The 13,544-nt window shown below is 56.9% G+C and overlaps 1 protein-coding gene across 4 annotated transcripts in view; it reads left to right on the top strand.

Annotated features, from left to right (window-relative positions):
* Window positions 1–8,909, top strand: part of SLC25A25 (solute carrier family 25 member 25) — a 33,104-nt gene extending 24,195 nt beyond the window's left edge. For all 4 annotated transcript variants that reach the window (XM_045771077.2, XM_045771078.2, XM_045771076.2 and 1 more), the window contains exons 2-10: window positions 563–689; window positions 777–864; window positions 1,829–1,940; window positions 3,178–3,336; window positions 5,134–5,286; window positions 5,599–5,706; window positions 5,806–5,973; window positions 6,541–6,691; window positions 6,794–8,909. In XM_045771077.2, the coding sequence (XP_045627033.2) occupies window positions 563–689; window positions 777–864; window positions 1,829–1,940; window positions 3,178–3,336; window positions 5,134–5,286; window positions 5,599–5,706; window positions 5,806–5,973; window positions 6,541–6,691; window positions 6,794–6,978 (1,251 nt within the window). In that variant the 3' untranslated portion in view covers window positions 6,979–8,909. The remainder of the gene's footprint in view (window positions 1–562; window positions 690–776; window positions 865–1,828; window positions 1,941–3,177; window positions 3,337–5,133; window positions 5,287–5,598; window positions 5,707–5,805; window positions 5,974–6,540; window positions 6,692–6,793) is intronic.
* Window positions 8,910–13,544: the final 4,635 nt, after the last annotated feature.

The raw sequence follows: 13,544 nt of genomic DNA, 5'->3' as shown, positions 1-13,544 counted from the left end.
GTGCCATCAAGCCTGTGCCCACACCCAAGAAGAGTCCCCCTTGGCTCCTCCCGGGGTCCCCTGGCAGCGTCTCTGCCCCCATACCTTTAACCTGGTCACGCACTTGTTCTTGGGCCAGTGCCACTGGTAGGGATAAAAAGAGCAAGCTGCAGCATTCCTGATGGCATCTGAAGCGCCCAAGGCCGTCCATACATTTGGGCAGAGAGCAGGCGGGCAGAGGCCTGGCGCCAGGGACACCGCCACCGGGGAGCCGCATGGCTGACCTTGGTTGTACAAGTCGGTCTTCAGCACACTTGGAATGAGAAAGTGCCAGGCTGGCCACTGCTGGCCTGTTCTGAAGGGCGCCTCCCTGGGGGTGCCTTTTTCCTCTGCGCTTGTGAGGGAAGCTAGGTGGGCTCTTGCTTGGGTTCTAGCCAGGCCTCAGGGAGCCGAGTGGTGGCTTTGGGAATAGAACAGAGGAAGCATCTCGACCTCAGTTGTTTCCTGGGGACGGGGCGCCATGAGGAACAAGGAAACGCTGGGGCACGAACTCAAGGACGAAACCTTAACTTTTGTTTTATAGAAAATTGTGCAGGCTGGAGACAAAGACCTCGATGGGCAGCTCGACTTTGAAGAGTTTGTCCATTATCTCCAAGATCACGAGAAGAAGCTGAGGCTGGTATTCAAGAGTTTGGACAAGAAGAATGATGGTGAGCATTGCCTCCAGAGCCAGAGGCCCCCCTTGGTCTCAGGCCTCTCGTGGGCCTGGCCCCCCGCTGAAGCCTTTGTTGTTGCAGGACGGATCGATGCTCAGGAAATCATGCAGTCCCTGCGGGACCTGGGGGTCAAGATATCTGAACAGCAGGCGGAAAAGATTCTCAAGAGGTGAGAGCTTTGTCAGCCTCTGTGTTTGGTTGAACAAGCGTGTGATGAAAGAAAGGTTCTTGGATCAACCACGTGGCGCCCTTCACTGTATTGACCCTGTTTCTCTGAACTTTGGCTTCTGGTGTTTTGACGCCACGAGTAGGGAGCCCCTCCCCAGGAGCAGCCGCTCCCTGAGTCCGGGCCAGAGTCAAGAATCACCTGGAAGTGTGCCCGCTCACCGGTGACCCGTGAAGAGAAAAGACTAGTTGGGGGGATTTCAAGTGGGTGAAAGGCAAGCAAGGAGCACCCTCTCTGCCTGGTGGGGAAGAGGAAGGGGCTCAGGTGGCAGCAGCCCGCGTAGGGTGGACTTCTCCCTGAAAATGCTGACTTTTCTCCACCCTGTAATCAGACGTGCCGCCCCAAGACAGCGCCCAGGGGAGCCCTGGTCCCGGGGGAGAGCGTAGTGGCTTTGCCAGGAAACCACGCAGATTCGCCTCAGGAGCGCTGCCTCTCCTGCCTGCGCCTTTCCAGATCCCGGGGGCCGGAAGCGGCCGGTCAGGGACAGCTGCCGCTTGTACGGCTCCCTGGGCGTTGTGTCGTGGTGTGTGCCTGCTTTGCTAACATCTGCTTAGAGCACTTATCTGTGTTTCTCCTCTCTCCTCTGCATCCTCCTTTGTCTGTCTGTCAGAATACGAACGGGCCACTTCTGGGGCCCTGTCACCTAGTAAGTATCCGTGTCACCCTGGTGACTCCCTCCCTCCTTGACCTCTGTGCCTGATCAGAACGGGGTTCTTGTGGGCCATTGTATTCCCGTTTTCATGCAAAGTGGGGTGTGGAGCCACCTGGCCTCTTCACTGGGGCAGAGGCCCCTCCCGTGGTTTCCTCGGTGGCCCAGCGCCTGCCCTGGGCTCGCCTGGAGGGGGGAGTGCAGCTGACACGCGGGCCTGTTTACCCGGGGGCAACCGACCATGCGCTTGTCTTGCAGCATGGATAAAAATGGCACGATGACCATTGACTGGAACGAGTGGAGAGACTACCACCTTCTGCACCCCGTGGAAAACATCCCCGAGATCATCCTGTACTGGAAGCATTCCACGGTGAGTCCCGTGCCCCGGGGCAGGAAAGCGCTTTCTCTCTCCTCCATTCACGTGTCCGCTCCCGAGGCATCCCCCCCAATCCCGGCGTGGGGGTGAGAGTGCGGTTTTCGGCCTGCCTCCTCTTCACCACGAGACTCCATCCCTCCGCCAGCCCCACGGAGCCCTCCATGTGTGCCCTCCGTTCCCCCACACCAGCCAGCCTGAGCGGCCTGGCCCCTTCCCAGCCACGGGGTTCCCTCTGCCCCGGATGCCCTCCTGCCCCACGTGCTGCCTGTCCTTCGGGGTCCACTCCAGACACCCCTTGCCCGCTCCTCCTCATTCTCCCAAAGCCGCATGCACCTTGGGCAGCAGGGGTTCTCCTACTAGAACAAATAGGGCCATTAAGTTTCTTCCCCCAGCACCCTATTTTTTGTGTCCCTTCTCTCTGTCAAAAGAAGTGTCCCCACGGTCCTGTACATGCTGCCTTTTCATCCCTGTCAGTGCTGCTGTTAAGAAAGACACATCCACACCTCCCTGGTCGCGGCCATGTTGACCCCCCGCCTGCAAGCCCTTTCATTCGGGGTACAGCCACCCCATTTGCGGTCTTAGCCACCCCAGACCGTCCGCTCCGTGAGGGGAGGCCGGGGGTGCGCCTCTGGTCAGTGTCCTGCAGTGCCCAGGGCAGGACCTCACCCTCAGGGCACCCCTGGCTGTCCAGCTGGCTGAAACTCGGTGCAGTGCTCCAGGCTTCAGAGCAGGGCTGGCTCTGAGCAGGCGGGATGCCGCCCAGGAGAGCGGCTGTTACGTAGGCATCGCAGCCCTCTGATATTTGCCGAGGCCTTGTGCAATGTTCTGCCAGCGTGATCTGGTTACACATCGGGTTTCAGAATTTTTACCCCTGACTTGGCCCTTTCAGTTCAGGCCGTCTGGTGAGCCTCAGCTGAAATGCCTTTGTAAGCTGTTCTTGCAGGAGCTGTGGGCAAGCATCTACAAGGCTGTCCAAATGGTTTTATAACCGCTTTCTTCCAGCCGCGCTCCAGTCTCTCCCTGGGCCTCTGCAGGGCTCGGGCAGGGATCAGAGCTGTGCCATCGCCACACGGTGAACGGGACTGGGCCCGGGGCACTGTCACTATCTGGGTGGCCCCTGGGGCCTGGCCATTCTGGACGGTGCCAGGTTCCGGACCTGGCTGGCTGCCAGCAGCGTGGCCACAAGCGTCAGAAGCCTGCTTGTTTAAATCTCTCCTGCTCTTCCTTGCAGATCTTTGATGTGGGTGAGAATCTGACGGTTCCCGATGAATTCACGGTGGAGGAAAGGCAGACGGGGATGTGGTGGAGACACCTGGTGGCTGGAGGCGGGGCGGGGGCTGTATCCAGAACTTGCACGGCGCCCCTGGACCGACTCAAGGTGCTCATGCAGGTGCGTAGGAAAACAGGCCTCGGACCACCTGGGTTCCACCCCGCGGGTCCTCAGTGGGTCGGTTTTCTCCTCCTTTGTCTTGTGCTCTTTGGGCTCACCCTTTTCTAACCCAATAAATGAGATTGGAATTATTGCTCAGACAAGGGCAGCAGACGATCCAGGTCTAAGTGTCCTTTTGCACGTAGTGTATTCATCTTTTCCGCGGCACGAAAGCCGGGGGTCACATTACAGGGCCGAAATGCGGACAGGTGAAGCCAGTGAGAACTGGGGCGGCAGGAACCTGTCTTCTTGGGCACATCTTGTGTCGGCAGCACATGGGGGGGGGTGCGGGAGGACCCCCGCCTGGCCCAGACACCTTTACCTTGGCTGGGCGCCCGACTCCACGTCCACAGGGCAGAGATAAGCTAGGCCCACGTCAGGGACAGGCTTGCGAAATTGGCCTGCACGAGGACGCCCTGTTGGACTTCAGTGTCCCCTGAACATGTGCGGTCACCCCCCACGGCCCCTTGCTTGTGTGCTAGCTCTGGTGTTTCTGAGCCCTGCTCGAAAAAGCGCCATCCACTTGGGTTGGCGAGCACTGGGTCTCGTATGGAAGTGATGAATCCCTGAGTTCTGCTCCAGAAACCAAGATTGTACTGTAGGTTAACTACCTAACTTTTTTTTTAATTATTTTTTTAAAGATTTTATTTATTTATTTGTCAGAGAGAGCGCACAAGCAGGGGGAGCAGCAGGCAGAGGGAGAAGCAGGCTCCCTGCTGAGCAAGGAGCCCCATGCAGGGCTCGATCCAAGGTCCCTGGGATCATGACCTGAGCCAAAGGCAGATATTTAACCAGCTTAGCCACCCAGGCATCCCACTACCTAAAATGGTTTAAAAAAGAAAGGAAGAAAGAAAAGGTGCCATCCTTTCCTCCCCGTCTTGCCCTCCTGAGCCTGCGTTGGTTTAAAGCCTGTTACACTTGAGCTCACTTCTCTCGTGGAAGTGGGGAGGTGGAATGGTTTGGGGAGAAAAGCTTTAGGACATAGAACCTGACTGGGGGTGAGCCTGGGTGGCACAGCGGTTAAGCGTCTACCTTTGGCTCAGGGCGTGATCCCAGCGTTATGGGATCAAGCCCCACATCAGGCTCCTCCGCTATGAGCCTGCTTCTTCCTCTCCCACTCCCCCTGCTTGTGTTCCCTCTCTCGCTGGCTGTCAAATAAATAAATAAAATCTTTAAAAAAAAAAAAAAAAAAGAACCTGACTGGGGTCCCGCTCTCACAGCTGTGTGGCCTTGGGCCAGTCATTTTCGTGCCAGGACTTCCATTCCTCTGTAAAAACCAAAGGGCTTGAACAAATTGTCTCCCCAGTTTGTTTTTCTCCGCCGAATTCCTGGGAATGCTGTAGAGACACAAAGCAGTCCGTGGGTGGAGGAGGGTGCCTGGGATGTGCCTTAAAGTGATCCGTGGTTTTATGATGGTGGAAGCTGGTTGTGGGTTCATGAAAGCCCGTTATGTAGCACTCTGCACTTCTGTGCGTGTTTGAAATGTTTCCACAATAAAAAGCTCAATTGAAAAAATGTGTTTAAAGTAGTGGCCGCGAGGGTGTTCAGCACAGTGGTCGGCACACAGTAGGGGCACTGTGAAGAACTAGGGTAGCCGTGTTGGGTTCTCCCATTGCCGAGTGACCCGCCGGAACCCCGACAGGCAAGAGCTGCCTGCTGCCAGCGGTGTGCGGCCCGCAGTAGAAGCTCTCTGTCCCACGATGGCCACCCCCTGGCCGCGGGGCTCTTTCTGACCGCTCTTCCTTCCCTCCTCGTCAGGTCCACGCCTCCCGCAGCAACAACATGTGCATCGTGGGCGGGTTCACCCAGATGATTCGAGAAGGTGGGGCCAAATCCCTCTGGCGTGGCAACGGCATCAACGTCCTCAAAATTGCCCCCGAGTCGGCCATCAAATTCATGGCCTATGAGCAGGTGAGGACCCAGCTTCCCCAGCCGAGTCGCCTGTCGTTAGCTGCTTCCTGAGCTTCCCCGGGCCAAGGTCCCTGTCCTGCTAAGGCCCTGGAAGCTAGAGCCGGTCACTGTACCCAGGGGACAGCAAGGCGAGGCAGGCGGCTGGGTCCAGCCCCCAGTCTGCTGCCAGCCACAGTGTGGGCCAGTTCCTTCTATTTCTGGGCAGTGTCGGATGTGCCAGGGACACCGGGTCTTGGCTCCGGGAGGAACCCTGGGGCAGCGGCAGCTATGCTGGTCTCTGGGGTATATCTGTTCATTTGCTCTCTGTTCTAGATCAAGCGCCTCGTAGGCAGTGACCAGGAGACTCTGAGGATTCATGAGAGACTTGTGGCAGGGTCCTTGGCGGGGGCCATCGCCCAGAGCAGCATCTATCCTATGGAGGTGAGGGCCGCCTCGGTCCTAGCGCAGGCAGTGCACACGGGGCTGAGGGGGACGAGTGGGCCGTGCTCACGCTCCCGTCTCTCCTTTTGGGTTCTCCAGGTTCTGAAGACCCGGATGGCCCTGCGCAAGACAGGCCAGTACACGGGCATGCTGGACTGTGCCAGGAAGATCCTGGCCAGAGAGGGGGTGGCCGCCTTCTACAAAGGCTATGTTCCCAACATGCTGGGGATCATCCCCTACGCTGGGATAGACCTAGCCGTCTACGAGGTGAGGTCCTAGCGGGCTCGGGACCCTTGACCCGGTAGCAGAGATTCAGAAACCCCTCCTAGCCAGGCCCCCGCTTGTTCTCACTCCCTGATAGACACGGTGGGGAGGGGATGGCTGCAACAAGAAACAAAGGGTATCTCCTTCCATGTTCCTCTGTTCTCTGCCGGGGTCTCCTGTCACTCTGCCTGCCCTGGCAGCCCCCAGGTTCTGCACCCTCAGGGACTCGGGGGCAGATCACCAGACTGCTGTGCTAGGAGAGCTCCCTGGGCCCCCAGCAGACCGACCACAGAAGTCAGGCTCTCTGGGTGGGGAAGGGGGTGTTGCCCTTGCCTCATGCCCACTCCCTGTTCTCTCCGGGAATTCCCAGTGACAGCAGAAACAAAGGGCAGGCAGGCCAAGGGAATCGGGTTACCGTAGCCTCGAGGATCCCATGTGACAAGGAAATGCCTCCTGTGCGATCCAGTAACTGTGCCCCCACCCCCAGACCCCTGTCTCTTCTTGCCTCATAAGCTCTTTCTGGGGCTCACCAGCACTTTGGCTCATCCCTGTCCCCCTTCCCCCTTCCAGACGCTCAAGAACGCCTGGCTACAGCGCTATGCGGTAAACAGCGCGGACCCTGGCGTGTTCGTGCTCCTGGCCTGCGGCACCATGTCCAGCACCTGTGGCCAGCTGGCCAGCTACCCACTGGCCCTGGTCAGGACCCGGATGCAGGCCCAAGGTAATGCTGGTTCTGGGCCGGTCCCCAGGGGCCCATCTCCCCAGGCAGGTGGGCTCCAGGGAGGAGCCGGCAAACCCCTGATGGGCACCTCTCTCACGACAGCCTCCATTGAGGGCGCCCCGGAGGTGACCATGAGCAGCCTCTTCAGACAGATCCTGCGGACCGAGGGGGCCTTTGGCCTGTACCGGGGGCTGGCCCCCAACTTCATGAAGGTGATCCCGGCTGTGAGCATCAGCTACGTGGTATACGAGAACCTGAAGGTCACCCTGGGCGTGCAGTCGCGGTGACGGGACGGGGCAGCGCTGCCTCGCCCGGCGGACTCGCCGATCCTGGGCCCGCGGCCCCGGGATGTGTAGCCATCCATTCTGTGAATGTGCCAACACTAAGCTGACTGAAGCCAAGCTGTGAAAAGCCTGGGATGCACCCGCAAGGGAGTGGGGGAAGGCCCGGCAGGCCCACTGCGTGTGTCCTGCTGACCCTGGCCGGCCAGCACGTCCATTCCAGGGGCCAGCAGGACACGGGCATGCGCGCACAGGGACGGGACATTTCCCACGGTGTCTGCCGGACTGCGGGGCCCAGAGCCGGCTTCGTTCTTCCATCTCGCAGCCAGACCACCAGCCGCAGGCCCTGCCCTCTGGCCTGCCGGGCGTCTACCCCGTGCCCGCCTCGCTTCCTTCCTCGCTGCTGTGTTAATATGGTAGGAGGAGGGCCACCAGCCCTCTCCCCATGTTAGCGCCCACTCCTCTCCCCTTGGTCTGTGGGGGCCTCACGCCCTAGCTTCCTGACCTACGGGGTCCCCTCTGGCTAGGTTATGCCGGGGAGAGGGAAGAGTCTGGCTTCTGTGCTCACCCTCATCTGAGCCCTGCTGTTGGCTTCCGAGCGCCCCAACAGATGGGCACCCAGATGTGCGTGTGCATGCGGGGGGCAGGGCCAAGCCCCTCCGTTGGCCGCCTGGCGTCCCGGTGCATGGCTTCACGGAAGGCAAGTGCTGGCTCCCGCAACACGGAAGGCCTTGCTGCCCCTGCCGCTGGGGCTGTCTGGGTGCTCTGAGCTGGCCCCAGATTTTGTCAGGACTGGCGCCGGCTCAGAACAGCTCCCTGTCCCCGCTCGGGAATGAGAGCAGGGTGCGGGCATCACGGAGCTGTGGGAAGGGCAGCCGCTGCCCCCCGACTGCACACCCTAACGAGAGAAGGAGAAGGTGTTCAAGGCCTTAATTATGTGTCTTTGGGCAAAGGGTTTGGTTCAGAAGGACAAGCTGGACAAATGTGTAAGTTCTGTGCTTCCAGGGGGAAGACAAAGGGGGTAGAGAGCCTGGCCGACTGCATTAAAGTCTGTTTCCGAGCCCCTGGGGATTCGTGTCCAATCCCAGTCGGGGCAAAGTGGGACCAGCCTCACATTCCACTGATCCGGGTGTCACACTGCTTGGAGCCTATTTATTTCGTATTTATTTGAACAGAGTTATGTCCTAACTATTTTTATAGATTTGTTTAATTAATAGCCTGTCATTTTCAAGTTCATTTTGTATTCATATTTATGTTCATGGTTGATTGTACCTTCCTAACACCCTCCAGGCCGGGTGGGGAGAGGAAGGATGGGCCGTGAGAGTGACCTTTCCCGCCACTGGCCACACTGACGTCAAGTCTGTCCAAAGAAATTCCTCGGAACTGGCGACAGATAAAAGGTCAGGGGGGGAGGGGCCCTGGTCAGGGGGAGATGACCTTGGGCAGGTCAGGACAGGGCTCACACCCAGGAAGCCTTAGGATCTGAGGGTTCGATAGAGAGCAGGAAGAGTGGCAGAAATCTCAGTTGCATTGAAGACGGAAGTCCAAATCATTTCTTGGGCTGGGAGGATCTCTTCATTTCATCCTTCCGAATGACAAGGCGCTGAGGGGGGTATCACTGTGAGTTTGGGGTGGGGGCTCCAGGAGAGGGCGGCCAGCATCCCGCCCCTACCTGTGAAGCAGCCTCCCTCCCAGGTCCCCCCTGCCGCTGGTGCCACCCCTGCTCAGCAATGCTGGTCAACTTGCGACTCGCGGCCGCTCTTCCGTTCCACCAGAATGGCCTGGTGAGGACAATTCAAATAGGATGCAAAGATCAATGCAAAAATTATTGTTCTATATAAATCTAGCGATAACTGGAATTTGTGAAAAAGCAAATTAAGAAAGAATTGGAAGTTGTCATTTAAAACAGCCTTCTAATAAAATTGTTACAAAGCTAATGACAGAGCCGTGATTTTTCTGATATGGGCTTGGGGGGGGCGTGTTAGAAGATGAATCCGTGTTTGTCAGCAAAAAAAATGAGAAAGCTAGCTCCTCTGGGCTTCTCAGAGCCACTCCCTCTTGAAAGTAGGTATTTGTAGGATTTGGGGTGCTCTACCCAGGACAGCAGAGCCCTGAGTTGTGAGCCCGATGGTTCTTCTCAGCCCTCTGTCTGATTGAGTCTGTCTTGGGCGGAGCTGATCTCTCCCTACCCCTGACGCTCTGCAGACATCTGTGCTGTCCCTTCCCGGGCCGCCCCTCCCCAGCCTCACCGGTGCACACGTGCACACTTAGCGAGCTTGCAGGACCCCGCCTGGCATTCTTTTTTTTTCTTTTTAAAGATTTTATTTATTTGAGAGAGAGCAAGAGCGCACAAGCCAGGTGAAGTGCAGAGGGAGAGAGAAACAGACACCCCGATGAACGAGGAGCTCGATCCGGGACTCCATCCCAGGATCCTGGGATCATGACCTGAGCCGAAGGCAGACACCCAACCAACTGAGCCACCCAGGTGCCCCCCACCTGGCATTCTTAATTTCCTTTCTGCCTGTCTCCCCAAGGGAAGGTGAAGCCTCTGGGGCAGGGACACCTTTGGGGTGTATCTCTAGCACTTAAGACAGTGTGGGGTTCCGTTTTCATTAAATATCTACACTGTGTCCCCCGATAGCGCCAGGTACCACGGGTCGGGGTAGCAGGGGATACGAGGAAGCAGCTTGGGGAACCCACCAGGGGACTGTGGCGTTCAGAGGCTATAGGGAGGCCCAGAAGTGTGCCCAGCTTTGAAACTGGTATATAACCACTTGTACTGGGTCGAATAGCAGCCCCTCAAAACTCACGCCCCCTAGGAATCTCAGAATGTTACTTCACTTGGAAATAGGGCTTTTGCAGATGTAATCAAGTTAAAGCTAGGTCGCACTGGATTACAGTGAGCCCCAAATCCAATGAATGGTGTCCTAGAACGGGACTTTGGACAGACATGCCCAGAGGAGAGAGACGGGGAAAAGGCCACGTGACCACAAGGCATGCATGTATAAGCCAAGAAACGCCAAGGGTTGCAGGCGGCTGCCCAAGGCAAGGGGAGTGGTAAGAAGTTTCTCCCTCAGATTGTCTGGAGGGACCCAATGCCACCAACACCTGGATTCCAGACTCTGGGCCTCCTGAACGATGCGAGAATGGATTTTTGTTCTTTGGGGCCATCTAAGTTTGCGATGATTTGTTAACAGTGGTCCCGGGGAAACGGAATACGCCGCCTGCTCCCGTTGTGCATTGCCAGGGTCACAGGCAGAAACCATTTACCAACGATCTTGGGGTTTTGGTCAGTGGACCCCTTTACCCTGAGCCTGCTCTCCCAACTGAAAGATCCACAGTATGGCTGGCAGAGTTACGCCCCCTCCCAAAGAGGTCCCTGTCCTAATCCCCAGAACCTGTGAATTAGGTTGCATGGCACGGGGCAATGAAGTTTGCTAACCTTAAAATAGGGAGATTATCCTGGATTATCCCGGTGAGTTCCATGTAATCACATGGGTCCTTCAGTGGGGGGAGACGAAGCGGGGAGAGCCAGGGAGAAGGCACGGGAAGGAGCCAGCCCGAGGTCACTGGCTCTGAAGACGGAGGAAGGGGCCGCAAGTCAAGGAATGTGGACGGCCCCTAGGAGCTGGAAGAGATGAGGAATAGAGACTCCACCGAGAGCTTCCAGGAGGAGCACGGCCCTGCCGACGCCCTGATTTTAGCCTAGCAGGACGCATGTCAGGCGTCTGACCGCCGGAACTGTAAGATAGTAATTTCGTATTGGTTAAGTCACTGCGTCTGTGCTAGTTACAGCTGCAATGGGGAACAAACACACTCCCTTAGCTCTGCTCTTCCTTCATCCCGGCTGAGAAGAGCCTCCCCTCGGGTTGGGGTTTGCGACCAGCTGGCACTTTGGGGGGGTGGGGGGATACAGGGAATAGTGTAGAGTTTCAAGACCCAGGATGGGATGGGCTCAGGCCTAGCCCCTCGCCCATCTGAGTGGGCGGCCGGCACTCAAGCCCCCGCAGCACCCCCATCCTCCTCCTCCAGGAAGCCAAGCTCTGTGGGGCCCTCTCAGGCACTCAGGTCTGTGCAGGTGGCGTCCAGCCGCCTCCTGTGAGGTCAGAGCCGGAGAGCCTGGAGCAGTCTGGGGAACGGGGGACGTGGGAGCTGCAGAAAGCCTGTCTGACTTTCCATGGATTGACACTGGGCCTGGGACACCGGAAATCCCTGCCCCACTGTGGCCTTGGGCAAGTCACACCACCTCTCTGACCCTGTTTATCCATTAGACAAGAATAAGACTTGCCTGGGAGGCCTGTTAGAAAGTTGGAAGGAGGGGCACCTGGCTGGCTCGGTGGATGGAGCCCGTGACTCTTGATCTCTGGGTAGTGAGTTCGAGCTCCACGATGGGGTGAAGAGATGACTTAAAAATAAAATCTTAAAAAAAAAAAAGAAGAAGAAGAAGAAGAAGAAGAAATGCTTGAAATGCATGTCAGCAGACCCCTGGGCTTTGTTGGGGCTCCCCCCCCCCCCCCCGCGCAGGAGGCCCAGGAGGCAGGGACCATGCTTCCACCCACCTGTGAGGACTTTGACCCAGGAGCAGGAGTCTTTGCCTCGCCTCAGGCAGGTGGCACCCGTTTCCGGTTACCCTCCTGGGCTGGGAGGCCACAGAGAGGCTGGCAAGCATTGGGCAGGCCTGTGCTTGGATCCTGGCACTTGGCTGTTATGATCTTGGGCAAATCTCATGCCTCTCTGAGCCTCAGTCTCCTCATGAACAAGATGGGCACAGTACCTTCCCGACAGCTCAGAGGGTGAAGGGACTTGTCCGGGTTCATACAAAGGCTAAGTAAATGTTGAACTGAGATGCAAAGCAGCTTTGTTGACTCTGAAGCCATGTTCTCAACCTTGGCTCCCAGCCGGCCGCCCCCAATCCCGATCTCACTGGTCGGAGCAGGTTGGAATGTAGGGGAAGGGAGAGGGGAGCACCTGCGTTTTGGGCCCGCTGCTCAGCGGTGAACCTTGGTCCCTGGCTTCTGGGGCCGAGGAGGAAGCCGGAGCAGACCAGTGAGGCCCACATGGTGGCTGGAGAGACTGGCCTGGGCCGGCTACAAGGGGGTAGGCCAGGCAAGAACCAAGCACGAGTAACCTGAGGCCTGACCGCCGAGGCGTGTAGACAGACCTGCACTTCCTGCTCGCTGCTTCCTGGAACGGCAGCTGGCCGGGCAGGCGCCAGCCACCCCTTTGTATGTCATCCACAGGACCCCTTATCTCCCCAGAGCAGCTGGGGATGCTGTTGAGAGAGGGGGCAGGCTCCGCCCTTGCTGGCCAGGGCAGGCACCCCCTCTGTACCCAAGAGCCCAGCCCCACCCCTCGCTTTCCAGAGGAGGAAACTACAGACAGGACAAGGGACTTGCCCCTCTGGGTTCTGGAGGCGTTAGCCTTCCCTTGGCCCTTTCTCGAATCCCCCCAGCCACTGCTTCTCATCTTCTCTTCTGGAGTCACACCTCCCTCTTACAAGGGATTGTGATTATGTCGGGTTTGGTTTTTTTAAAGATTTTATTTATTTATTTGAGAGAGAGCATGAGGGGGGGGGTTGGAGAGGGAGAAGCAGGCTCCCCGCTGAGCAGGGAGCCAGACACGGGGCTCGATCCCAGGACCCCAGGATCATGACCTGAGCTGAAGGCAGCAACCGACTGAGCCACCCAGGCACCCCGGGGTTGCGATTACGTTACATTGAGGCCCCCACCTGGACAATCCAGGAAAATCCCTTCATGTCAAAATCGTTCATTTAATCACATCTACAAATGCCCTTGACCACTGAGCTAACAGTCACAGGTTCCGGGGAGTAAGACCTGGACATTTTGGGGGGCCAATCCACCAGGCCACTCCCCCATTGCAGACCCTGTTCCCCAGTAGACACTTCTCCCCATCAAAATCCTTCCCATTCGGCTGGTGAAGTAAAGCAGGGAAGAGTCATCTGAGGGGACTTGGCTACTGAGGAAAACACACAGTCATGGGAACTGGTAGGAACAGGTGCGGATCTGGTGTATGTTCACAATCTAAACTTTTACTTAGAAAAAAGGAAAAACTTACCTAGAGAGCAAGCGGGGAGCAATAAGACACTATGTTAACACTCCAAATTCTGGAGCCAGGAGGTCTGGCTAAGTGGCAGAGGTGGGATCTGAACACCGGGCGATTCACTTCACCTCTCTGATGACCGTGTGCTCATTTGCAAAATGGGGTTGGGGTTGCAAAGATTAAACAAGGTAAAATATGCAGAGTGCTTAAAACAACGCCTGCCATATGACTGCCATTTAACTGACGTATATATGTTTATTATTTATAAAGATACATATATACACGCACACATATATGCACTCTATGTAAGCTGCATAAAAAATAATCTAGAAGGCTGTATTCCAAAAATTTGTAAGCGGTCCTATCTCTAGGTCGGTGGGACTGTAAATAATTGGCATCATCCTTTTGCTTACCTGAAAGTTTTATTCAGGTACAATAAACATTCATTATGTGCATAATCACAGTGAAATTTTCAAATTGGACAATCTAACACACAGAAAAAAGCAAACCGG

Source organism: Ursus americanus, chromosome 18 (assembly GCF_024610735.1).
Source record: "Ursus americanus isolate L20-20 chromosome 18, mUrsAme1.1.p, whole genome shotgun sequence".
Lineage (NCBI taxonomy): Eukaryota > Metazoa > Chordata > Mammalia > Carnivora > Ursidae > Ursus > Ursus americanus.
This window is presented reverse-complemented; position numbering and strand designations above follow the sequence as displayed.